This window comes from Littorina saxatilis, linkage group LG9 (assembly GCF_037325665.1).
Source record: "Littorina saxatilis isolate snail1 linkage group LG9, US_GU_Lsax_2.0, whole genome shotgun sequence".
NCBI lineage: Eukaryota > Metazoa > Mollusca > Gastropoda > Littorinimorpha > Littorinidae > Littorina > Littorina saxatilis.
Genome location: NC_090253.1, coordinates 66831182 through 66842945, shown reverse-complemented (window position 1 = coordinate 66842945; position 11764 = coordinate 66831182). Strand labels below are relative to the sequence as shown.

Genomic DNA, 11764 nt, shown 5'->3' with positions numbered 1-11764 from the left:
AGTGTAACTGATTAACTCTGTAACCGATTAACCCTGTAACTGATTAACCCTGTAACTGATTAACTCTGTAACCGATTAACTCTGTAACCGATTAACTCTGTAACCGATTAACCCTCAGTGTAACTGATTAACTCTGTAACTGATTAACCCTGTAACTGATTAACTCTGTAACTGATTAACCACAACCCCGCCTCTACTACCCCCACCCTCCAAAGAAAATTCGTTTGCACAGAAATACAGAACAACTCTTCGGCTCAGTTTTCTTCTCAGCACTGATTGCAATCAGAAAGGTCAGCTTTGTGGACACAAAATAATCCACTGGACACGACTGAACTGACCGCGACTCAGTGAGCACGACTTGTACGTCAGACCATAGAGCAACAGCCACAAACAATCGAAAAGAGAGTATGGGTTGTCATCATCATCATATCATATACGGCCTGTAGGCTAGAAAAACCTTTTGCCTGCTATATGATTATTTGTAATTAAAACAATGAATTTTTCTTTATTTATTTATTTTGTCAGTGTTAAATTTTCATATTTGTGTGTGCTGTGTTTAGGATAAGGGGTATGGTCACGCAACAACTAAGTAAAGTCTAGAAATTGCTTTGGATTGTGAAATATACAGCTCGATGAATTTCGGTCAGTGGTGAAACTCAATGAATTACTTCCCATGTTGGATCCTTTTACAAAAGAAACCACAGCTGGTCAAGTTCTCCAATCATGGCGGCTCCGTGGCCCGTTGTCCTTCTGGCAAAAACCGAAAATCGTCGTGAATTGAAACTGGGGAAGGAAGTCAGCAAGGACATAGAAGAAAGAGGACTCGACCCTTTTGTATTCAAGCTAGGCGGTCTTAATTTTCTTGAAATCTCCAACACGTGTCTGTCGAGCCTTGCAGACGAGCTGGGAAATCTCACCAACCTCTCAAATCTAGTGTTGCAGGGCAATGCACTAAAAACGCTACCAGGCTCCATCGGAAACTTGAGTAAACTGAAATTTCTAGACATCTCCCATAACAAACTGGAGACCCTACCCGCTGAATTGTCCAAACTGAGTGAGTTACAGACGCTGAATGCGTTGATGAACGAGCTGACGGACTTTCCAGATGTGTCCGGTCTGAAAGCGCTGCACATCTTGAACGTTTCCCACAACAAGCTCACGGCGCTTCCGCAAGGAATCAGTGACGAAGATTTAGCACATCTAAGTCAGATCGTTGCTAATAACAATGTGATTACTACAGTACCAGATGACCTGTCTAACCTCCCCCACTTGAACACTTTGAATCTTGCAAACAATCAGATTGCGGAGCTGCCAAATGAGCTTAGTGACTGCACCAGACTCAAAGAGCTGACGCTGTCTGGCAACAAGATCAAGGACAGAAAGCTTACCAAATTTGCTGAGCAGAACTCCTTGAAGCAAGTTATGCTGTTCTTGGCAGCAGCCAAGCAAAAAGCAGATGCCTCAGGGGACAAGAAAGACAAGAAAGCGAAACCCAAGAAAAAGAAGAAAGGAGATAAAGATGTTGAAGAAGTCGCCCAGAACCTCATGACAGTTCTGAGATTTCCTACGGCAGACGGACTGGTTGTGTACGTGGAACCCAAAGTAGCTGCTGTTCGTCCCTACATCGTTTGCTGTATTTTGCGTGATCTGGACTTTTACCAGTCGAACAACATGTTCAAAAATTTCATCACCAGGCAGGCAGGTTTTATGTGTATCTGTCTTACTGTGTTTCTGTGTTTCTGTGTTTCTGTGTTACTGTGTTTGAAGTTTCTGTGTGTGTTTAAAACCTCTCTCTCTCTCTCAAAATACTTTGCAAAATTCTCACACCTTTAAAGCAAGTAAAAGGGACAATTGCGAAATTAGATTTAACAGTTTGATTTGTTTTGTTTTAATCTAATATATATATATCAGCATAACTCCCCCCCCCCCCCCCCTCCTCTCTCTTTTTCCCTCACTCTTTTCCTCTCTCTCTTTCACTGTTTCAGAGAGTAAACACAGCACAATTAATTTATAAGGTAACAGATTGTTTTAGTTTGTTAATATAGTTCAACAGTTTTAGACTTTTAGTTTAGTTTTCTTTGTTGTCCATTGCCATTGGAACTGGTTTTCTTGTGTTCAGAAAACTCTGATGAGATTTTTGGCAGGATAAGTTTTTACACTCTACAAATTATACAACTGAAGATTGTTGTGTAAACATTCTTGTGTGTATTTTGTCATTATTTTTTTCGGCACTCATTCCATTTCCAGACGAGGCTTCATGAAGAACTGTGCGAGAAAAGACAGGCGGCCACCATCGCAACACACGATCTGGACCTGGTCAAAGGACCGCTGACCTACACTTCAAAACCTCCTGGAGTGATAATGGTCTGTTGTTTTTTGTGGTTGGTTTTAATTACCCTAAATGATTTTAATCTATAATTATAAGCAACTGGATTGCCATGATAATGATAACGGCAAATTAAGTAAACTATTATGATACGGTCAGAGTTACAAACGCTCTTGAAATTTAAGTTCAGTAAAAGAATTGTGTCTGAATAATGTTTTCTTGCTTGTTCAAGATGGAGAATTTGTGCCAAAATGAAAAGACTACATAAACTGAGTTCTTGTTCTTTTTATCCACTTTTTTATTTTCCAGCTGCGATACATTTGAGGGAATGCAGTTGTCTCTTTAGTGACTTGAATTGAAGTTCACTGATGTCAACAGTCAGGTCTTTTCATAAGGGTTTGGACTGTACACATGTATGCTTCATGTATGTGGTCATTTCCTGATTACAGATTTTTGCACGGGTTATGGTTTATTTTTTAATTCATGGACAAATTCTTAATTACTTTTGATCTACACCAATTTTTCATTGAATAATGCGACCGTTAATGGTTGGATCCTTTGTTGAGGCTGGCTTTGCACATTTATTTCCGTGTCCCACTGTCATCTGTCTTAATTTTTTAATTTTTTATTTATTTATTTAACTTTAAATGTTGTATGTTTGTCCAAAGATAATAATATTATTAGTTCCACTGTCATTGCAGATCACTCCCCTGTTCAAGAGTAAGGAGAGGTCAGCAGCAATCTTCTACAACTGTATGAAGCAGGAGGCCGAGGCGCTGAGAAGGGAGAAGAAACGCAGCACTGTCAGTGGAATTTACAAGTAAGAGAATTTTACTCTGTGTTTGTAGTGTGTGTGTATGAAGCAGGAGGCCGAGGCGCTGAGAAGGGAGAAGAAACGCAGCACTGTCAGTGGAATTTACAAGTCAGAGAATTTTATAGTGTGGGTGGATGTGTGGCTGTTTCCCTGTTTCTGTCACTTTGTTTGCTGTGTTTGTTGATTATCAGTCTCTGTGAATGCGCATGGGTTTTCTTATGTTAGTGAAATGTAACCCTTGCTAATATTATAATGGCCTATACCCTACAAACATTATTCATGCACATTCTGCAATTTCCTTTGCATGGAGCTGAGAAATTGTTTCATCTGAAATTTAGATGAGAAAGATGTTTCCTACTCTTTATTTCTTAACTTCTTTCTTTATTCGTTAAAGCTTCTGTGCATGAGTACAGACAGACAAACAAACCACACATACACACATCACTCACACACAGTGCCACACTCACACACATCACTCACACACAGTGCCACACACACACACATCACTCACACACAGTGCCACACACACACACATCACTCACACACAGTGCCACACACACACACATCACTCACACACAGTGCCACACACACACACATCACTCACACAGTGCCACACACACACACATCACTCACACACAGTGCCACACACACATCACTCACACACAGTGCCACACACACACACATCACTCACACACAGTGCCACACACACACACATCACTCACACACAGTGCCACACACACACACATCACTCACACACAGTGCCACACACACACACATCACTCACACACAGTGCCACACACACACACATCATTCACACACAGTGCCACACACACACACATCACTCACACACAGTGCCACACACACACACATCACTCACACACAGTGCCACACACACACACATCACTCACACACAGTGCCACACACACACACATCACTCACACACAGTGCCACACACACATCACTCACACACAGTGCCACACACACATCACTCACACACAGTGCCACACACACACACATCACTCACACACAGTGCCACACACACACACATCACTCACACACAGTGCCACACACACACACATCACTCACACACAGTGCCACACACACACATCACTCACACACAGTGCCACACACACACACATCACTCGCACACAGTGCCACACACACACACATCACTCACACACAGTGCCACACACACATCACTCGCCACTCACACACAGTGCCACACACACACACATCACTCACACACACACACATCACTCACACACACACACATCACTCGCACACAGTGCCACACACACACACATCACTCACACACAGTGCCACACACACACACAGTGCCACACACACACACAGTGCCACACACACACATCACTCACACACAGTGCCACACACACACACACATCACTCACACACAGTGCCACACACACACACAGTGCCACACACACACCCTGGTCAAGCACCAAATCTCGCCAGAAGCATGAATGAGCCTCATCATTTACTGAATGGCTGGATTAGTCTGCGCATAAAGATACAAATATGCTTACAAAGCTGTAATTGTATCCACAAGTCTTTGTCTTGGCCCACCTGCATAAGTCTTTGTCTTGGCCCACTTGCAGGTACCTGGACCTTCTGAAGGACAAGGCGGAGTTTCCCTGTCTGGTGGACGTGGAGGGGCAAGCCATCTCCTTACCTCCCCTCACCAACAGCGACAAGACCAAGGTATATAAACACATTTAAAAAAAATTAAAATAAATTAACTAAACAAATAATGAGCACTAAGTACAAAATATAACGTCCTTTTTTTTACAAAGGTAGTTAAGACAGGTATGTTGTGAACACTTGTGTTGTCAAATAAATCAATATGAGGCTTATATCGCGCGTATTCCGTGGGTACAGTTCTAAGCGCAGGGATTTATTTATTTATTTTATTTTTATTTTATGCAATTTATATCGCGCACATATTCAAGGCGCAGGGATTTATTTATGCCGTGTGAGATGGAATTTTTTTACACAATACATCACGCATTCACATCGGCCAGCAGATCGCAGCCATTTCGGCGCATATCCTACTTTTCACGGCCTATTATTCCAAGTCACACGGGTATTTTGGTGGACATTTTTATCTATGCCTATACAATTTTGCCAGGAAAGACCCTTTTGTCAATCGTGGGATCTTTAACGTGCACACCCCAATGTGTGAGATGGAATTTATTTTACACAATACATCACGCATTCACATCGGCCAGCAGATCGCAGCCATTTCGGCGCATATCCTACTTTTCACGGCCTATTATTCCAAGTCACACGGGTATTTTGGTGGACATTTTTATCTATGCCTATACAATTTTGCCAGGAAAGACCCTTTTGTCAATCGTGGGATCTTTAACGTGCACACCCCAATGTAGTGTACACGAAGGGACCTCGGTTTTTCGTCTCACTTGTGTCGTCAAATAAAGAGCTAAAGGCGGTCCTTAAGACAGGTATGTTGTGAACACTTGTGTCGTCAAACAAAGAGCTAAAGGCGGTCCTTAAGACAGGTATGGTGTGAACACTTGTGTCGTCAAACAAAGAGCTAAAGGCGGTCCTTAAGACAGGTATGGTGTGAACACTTGTGTAAGGCGGTCCTTCATTGAGCCCCAAGTCGACTTTGGAAGTCTTTTTACCGAAAACTCGGTGCGTCGTGCGCCATTTAGGCAGCCATACGCTGCTTTCCGGGAAAGCATGCAAGGTAATTTTGTGTATCTATAACCTATGGAACTTGGACATGGATTACATGATCGTGTCCTAACCAAGGGGGATAAGGCACTAGCAGGTCTGCACATAAGTAGACCTCGGAGATCGGAAAAATCTCCACCCTTAGCCCACCAGGCAGCTGCAACCAGGATTTGAACTCCCGACCTTCCGATAAGAAGGCTGATGTCTTATCCAATAGGCAACTGTGCCCGTCATTTGTGCTGACCAGACCATGGCGTGTTTCAGATCTCCAAAGACACGTGCAGTATCTTGCTGAAAGTGTGTGTTGTTCAGCTTGTACTGACCAAACCATGGTTTGTTTCAGATCTCCAAGGACACGCGCAGCATCCTGGTGGAGGTGACCAGCTCGGTCAGTCTGGACGTGTGCAAGAAGGTGATGGACGAGGTGGTCAAGCAGTCGCTGGAGATGGGCATCGGCAAGCCGCAGGACAGAGAGGATGGTGACAAAGAGGAGGCAACTGCTGAGGATGAAGAAGGTAATTAAATCCTGGTGCAATTAAAAAAAAAAACAGTGCAAGAAAAAGCACACGCACGCACACACACACATTTTTTAAGACATCACAGAGACAAGAAACTGATCGATCTCTCCTGTTAGCTGTCAAATTTACTATGAACAGTTAAGTTTCATTTTGACTAAATTTGTCATTATTATTTCAAGTTGGTTAATTGATAAACACTCTGGTTAACGTTATGCCTGAATCCATGACAGTCAATTAACTATCACACACTATCGTTGACCAACCCCCTTCCTGCCCCTCCCCCCCCAATTTAAGACCTCCTCCCGTTCAGTTTTGAAAAGCCACCTAATTTTCTCTGATTGTTGGAGGTCCATGAAGGGGGTTCCGGTGTAAAAGTGTCATTGTCTCATTGTGTCATTGTGTCATTGTGTCATTGTGTGTGCAGTGTTGTTCAACTCCGGGAAGAATCGTCTGGTGGTGCAGCAGGTGAGGGTGGAGGATGCAGAGGGGGGTCTGAAGGTGCTCTACCCGTCGCGCACCGACCTCGGTGATGACACCTACCGAGTGGACCGTGACTAATGTCAGCGTGGCAAGGCTGTCCGCTCTGACATGTTTACTGCTTCCACGTGACAGATAGAGAATGCAGAAGAGGATGAAAAAGCGAAGAAAGAAGGAAAGTAGATCGGAAACAAAGAGAAGCAAGAAGGAAAGTAGATACGAAAGAAAGAGAGGAAAGAAGGAGAAAAAATACTTCCATTATCTAGGAAGAGTTGTAATGATTGTTAAAGATGGTACATCATGGCTTCTTGTATGTCAAATCGGTGAAATGAAGAGCACCGTAAACAGCAAGTCTTTTGCGGTGCCTCTTTGACGAAAGGGAATATGATTAAAAAATCTAAGAGAGATAAGCTTTCAGTCTCAAGCCTTGGCTCACGTTGTGACATGAACAATCTAAGAGAGATAAGTTTTCAGTCTCAAGCCTTGCCTCACGTTGTGACATGAACAATCTAAGAGAGATAAGCTTTCAGTCTCAAGCCTTGCCTCACGTTGTGACATGAACAATCTAAAAATCCAAAAACAGATATGCTGCTAATGTTCCAAAATTCAGAATAAAAAACAAGAATGGGTAGGTAATTGGAATGTGTATTAATGACAAAACAAATCGTTACATTTTTTTGTTTATACATGATTATGTGTTTTGATACGCCCTAGCCCTCTTCCTCAGTTTTTGTCCCTCCCCCCGCCCCTTAATTATTATAGTAAAAGAGGAAAGGAAATGTGTGTGACCCTTGTTGTCTTTCTTATGAAATAGTTTTGATATCATTCAGAATAAGATAAGCAATAGTAGTAATAGTAGTGAATAGTCAAAAATCTAATTATTTCTGTTATTACTCTTCTCCCCACTCTTAACTGTGATTTTGGGTTTGTTTACAACTCCTTTTTTTCCCAGGTTTGTGTATTGCAGCTAAATTCTGTATTGCCAAATGTTATGTTGCTTTTGTTAATTGTGTTTTGCAGCTGTGCTCAATATCATGGTGGTTTTTTTTAATAAAATTATTTTGTGTTTTGTTTTCATTTTTGGTGGTACTGTTCTTTTAAAGAAATATTTTTCCGAAATTTGTGTCAAAAGTAGACAACCTATATCATTGTTCTCTTAAGATAAAGATAAGGTATCATATAGTCCCCATTAGGTTACCCTCATGGAAATTCGGCTTGCTTTCTCCATGGAGAAAGTGAGCTGCCGTTCAGTACGGTGCTACCCAATTTTTGTTCTTTTTCCTGCATGCCTGTGTTCATGTTTCCTGCATGCCTGTGTTCATGTTTCTAAGCCCTGATACATTCACTGTGAACTTAGGATCTTAATTCTACGCACAGAGGAGAGTCTTCTCAAAGTTGACTTGGGGAAGTAAGTCCCTTGCCGAACCCAGGATTGGAACCCACTCCGCTACCAACTGAGCTCTCTCCTCCCCCATCTTCAGAGCATCTTGAAGAAACAAATTCAGCAGAAACTAGGCAGTAGCTTTCTTCTCATTTCATGCACACTGTTGATTGTGTGTGTATTTGCTTGATTCATAATTATACTGATGTCGTTATGTCCTGTCTGTCCTGCCGGTGCAAACTTTCAGTTTACACAATTCTTTTAACAAAGGATTTTTTGAAAGTGTCACAGGCACATCAATTTTATCATTATGTCATTTTGTTCCCATCGGCAAGTGGCCTTCTAATTATGCTGAGTCACAGGGTTCTGTTATGGATACACTGTGGTCCAAAGCTGTGTGGTTGGGTTTGGTTGTTTTTCAACAAGTGAATGGTCAAGTTGAATGGTCAATGTGGTTGGGTTTGGTTGTTTTTCAACAAGTCAATGGTCAAGTTGATCGACATAGTAAACACAGTGAAGAAAGAAATGAGCTGAGATAAAAGTAAACTTAATTAATAATAATAATAATAACAATAATAATAAGGGTATTTATAGGGCGCCTATTGTCCACTTTTCATTGAATCTTGTTTTTGCCTGTTGTACGCTTTTTCATAAAATGTTTTTTTTAGTTTTTTTTTAATGAGTATTGATGTGTAGCTGTATGATTCCAACTCCAAGCCACATTTCCACGTTTTGTAACATTCTTCATGACCTGAACCGTTGATAATCATGATTATCTCATTAACATAGTGAGGATTAAGATATATGCTAAGCAGAACATAGTAGAGGGACAAAGTACACACTGTTAGGAAATATTGCTGTCAGGGTGGTTATAGGCTATGGAAGAGCTATGCCCCTACAAAACAAGTGAGGCAAACAAAATGTGATGTGATGCCCTTTCATTTCAAAAATATGTCCACGAGAGCTGACTATTCTTGGGCAATTCTCGCTGCGAGGTAAGTGAAGGCGAGGATGCCTTGCAGTTGCTTGCTACGCAAGAAAAAAAGGCGGCTGCTCAACTGCCAATCTGATCGGCTGTCCATGGCTGTTTACCAACCAGTGCAGACGACCTTTTTGGTATCAAGCAATAGTGTTTAATTAGCTCGCCATCAAACCCTTTCATATGCACTCTCGCTTCCTAGCTCCTCGAGCGGCTACCCGCAAGCACGTCTCGCCTTAAAGAAACACTTGTCTGCTCACATGATTGCTGTTCAACACTGATCAGTGGCCACATGTGTTTGCCTCGCTGGTTGAAAGGGGCATAACTCTTCCACAGCTTTTTTTAATTTGTACAATTTGTCAGGGGGGCCAGTGCATATTAATTGATCAAATTGTTCAAAAACCTTTTTTTGATATTTTGGCAGATAATGGTTCCATAACATACCTAAAATGCATGTGTGTCTGTGTTTTTGTCAAAAGTGTCATATTTATGTGTCAATGAAGACATTATTTGAATAGTTCTATCTTCAACGTCGTTTTTCTCATGTCAGCCATTTTTGCGGCAGTTGCATCTTGGGGGTTGTGATTTCTCTGGCTGTAATTTAGCTAGAGCAATAAGTTTTTGTGCAGTTTGTGCAGAATATAACATTCTGAGGGATTAGATCATTACGAAAGGATTTTGTTGCCAAAGTATTAGTCATAACCAGATTATTTCAAAAAATTATTTTCAGGGGTTACCCTAAAGTTTGACAGTTGTAACAAAGAAATGTCCCTAACTCCAAATATAAATATAATAATCAAAATCTGCTTCGTGATCCCCTAGAGCATACCCAGAAAGATAAAATATAACAATAATTAGAAGTGTGACAATCATATCTGCTGAAATATCATATCCCCCCCTGTACTCCACTTTTGTCTGTATTTGACTGTTTTTGTCACGTAAAACAAAAACCAGCAACCCAAAATACAAAAAGTGACTATTATTTGTTATTGTTTATTCATTTCTTTCATAGAATAACATTCAAACAAAATAAAACATTCGAATAAAAATAAAACATAGTGCACTGGCCCACCTGCCCTCAACAAGAAATGTGTACGTTTGTCTCCCCAATCTTGCAGTTCTTGTTATGCAAACCTCATCTGAAACCACTGTTGTTTGGTACATTGTCAGCAATGCAGGCGCTAGGCATGTTTTGAGTCATTGAATCATCTTGTACGTTGCACACTAGTCAGCATACGCTGGAACCCCCTGTGAGAAAATCGGGTCTTAAAAAGGAGGGAGTCTTAAAATGGAGCTAAATGAACTGATATTCTGGGAAAGCAGGGTCTTAAAAAGGAGGGAGTCTTAAAATGGAGCTAAATGAACTGATATTCTGGGAAAGCAGGGTCTTAAAAAGGAGGGAGTCTTAAAATGGAGCTAAATGAACTGATATTCTGGGAAAGCAGGGTCTTAAAATGGAGGGAGTCTTAAATGTGGGGGTCTTAAATGTGGGAGTCTTAAATGTGGGGGTCTTAAATGTGGGGGTCTTAAATGTGGGGGTCTTAAATGTGGGGGTCTTAAATGTGGGGGTCTTAAATGTGGGGGTCTTAAATGTGGGGGTCTTAAATGTGGGGGTCTTATAAGGGGGGTTCTTCTGTATATCTAATTTCTCTGACAAGTGACTAAAGGGGAAAAACAGAAATGTCTCATCCCATATCCGTCATTTGTATTTCTTTTGCTTCTGTATGAAGAGGTGTGAAAAGGAATCTTATTCCTGGGCTTTTCATGTTCTCTTATACACAATTTTCGATTTTGGTTTATAAGAATGTTTTATCATCTGTATGTTGACTTGAATTTGTCACCAATTCTCGTGAAAGGAGTAACGGAGTCAGCAACAAACATTTAATGCTGGAATAAGAGAAGATAAGATTGATTCAGTAAAAATGTCATGGAGATCTTCACAAGTAAAACTTCAGGACCATCATGGCCTCATGACAGTAGGTGATTTTTTTTCTAGATTTTTATTTTCCGCTTATATTTAGTAACCTGATGCTGGTGCCTGTGTCCTGCTTGTGGGGCCCTTGCTGAAAATGTCAGGTCGATTAAACCGTTGATTGGACAGACATTGTGTACTGTGGACATTTGTGTGTGTGTGGGACTCTCTCTCTCTCTCTTTTTCTTTCTCTGTCTCTCTCTCTTTCTCTGTCTCTCTCTCTTTCTCTGTCTCTCTCTCTCTTTTTCTTGCTGCGTGTGTGTCAGGTATGGAATGTTAATGAAATCCAAACATTACAGGGGCACATTTTATTTCTGTCAATCAAAATGTGAAGTGTTGAGGGTTTACATGCGCCTGTAATATGAAGCAAAATACCTGCATGTACAGTGTAACAATTTTCATAAAAATATGGTGTTTTTCTTATAAAACATGCTGTCCATACAGGGAGTGACGTAGGACGCGGTACAAAATCCGATGATGATCACATCCTCATAAGCATAAGCACGAGTTTGGTTTTGTGATTATATCTGCGATTTTTGTGTGTACACCATGTATGCAGATTGTGTAGGTATATTAGTATTC

The 11764-nt window shown here is 41.1% G+C and overlaps 1 protein-coding gene across 1 annotated transcript; it reads left to right on the top strand.

Annotated features, from left to right (window-relative positions):
• Window positions 1–677: 677 nt before the first annotated feature.
• On the top strand, window positions 678–10224 carry LOC138976889 (leucine-rich repeat-containing protein 47-like). The gene is made up of 6 exons (XM_070349784.1): window positions 678–1698; window positions 2248–2364; window positions 3028–3146; window positions 4757–4859; window positions 6199–6370; window positions 6798–10224. The coding sequence occupies exons 1-6, from the start codon at window positions 724–726 to the stop codon at window positions 6929–6931; spliced, it is 1620 nt and encodes a 539-aa protein (XP_070205885.1). The 5' UTR covers window positions 678–723; the 3' UTR covers window positions 6932–10224.
• Window positions 10225–11764: the final 1540 nt, after the last annotated feature.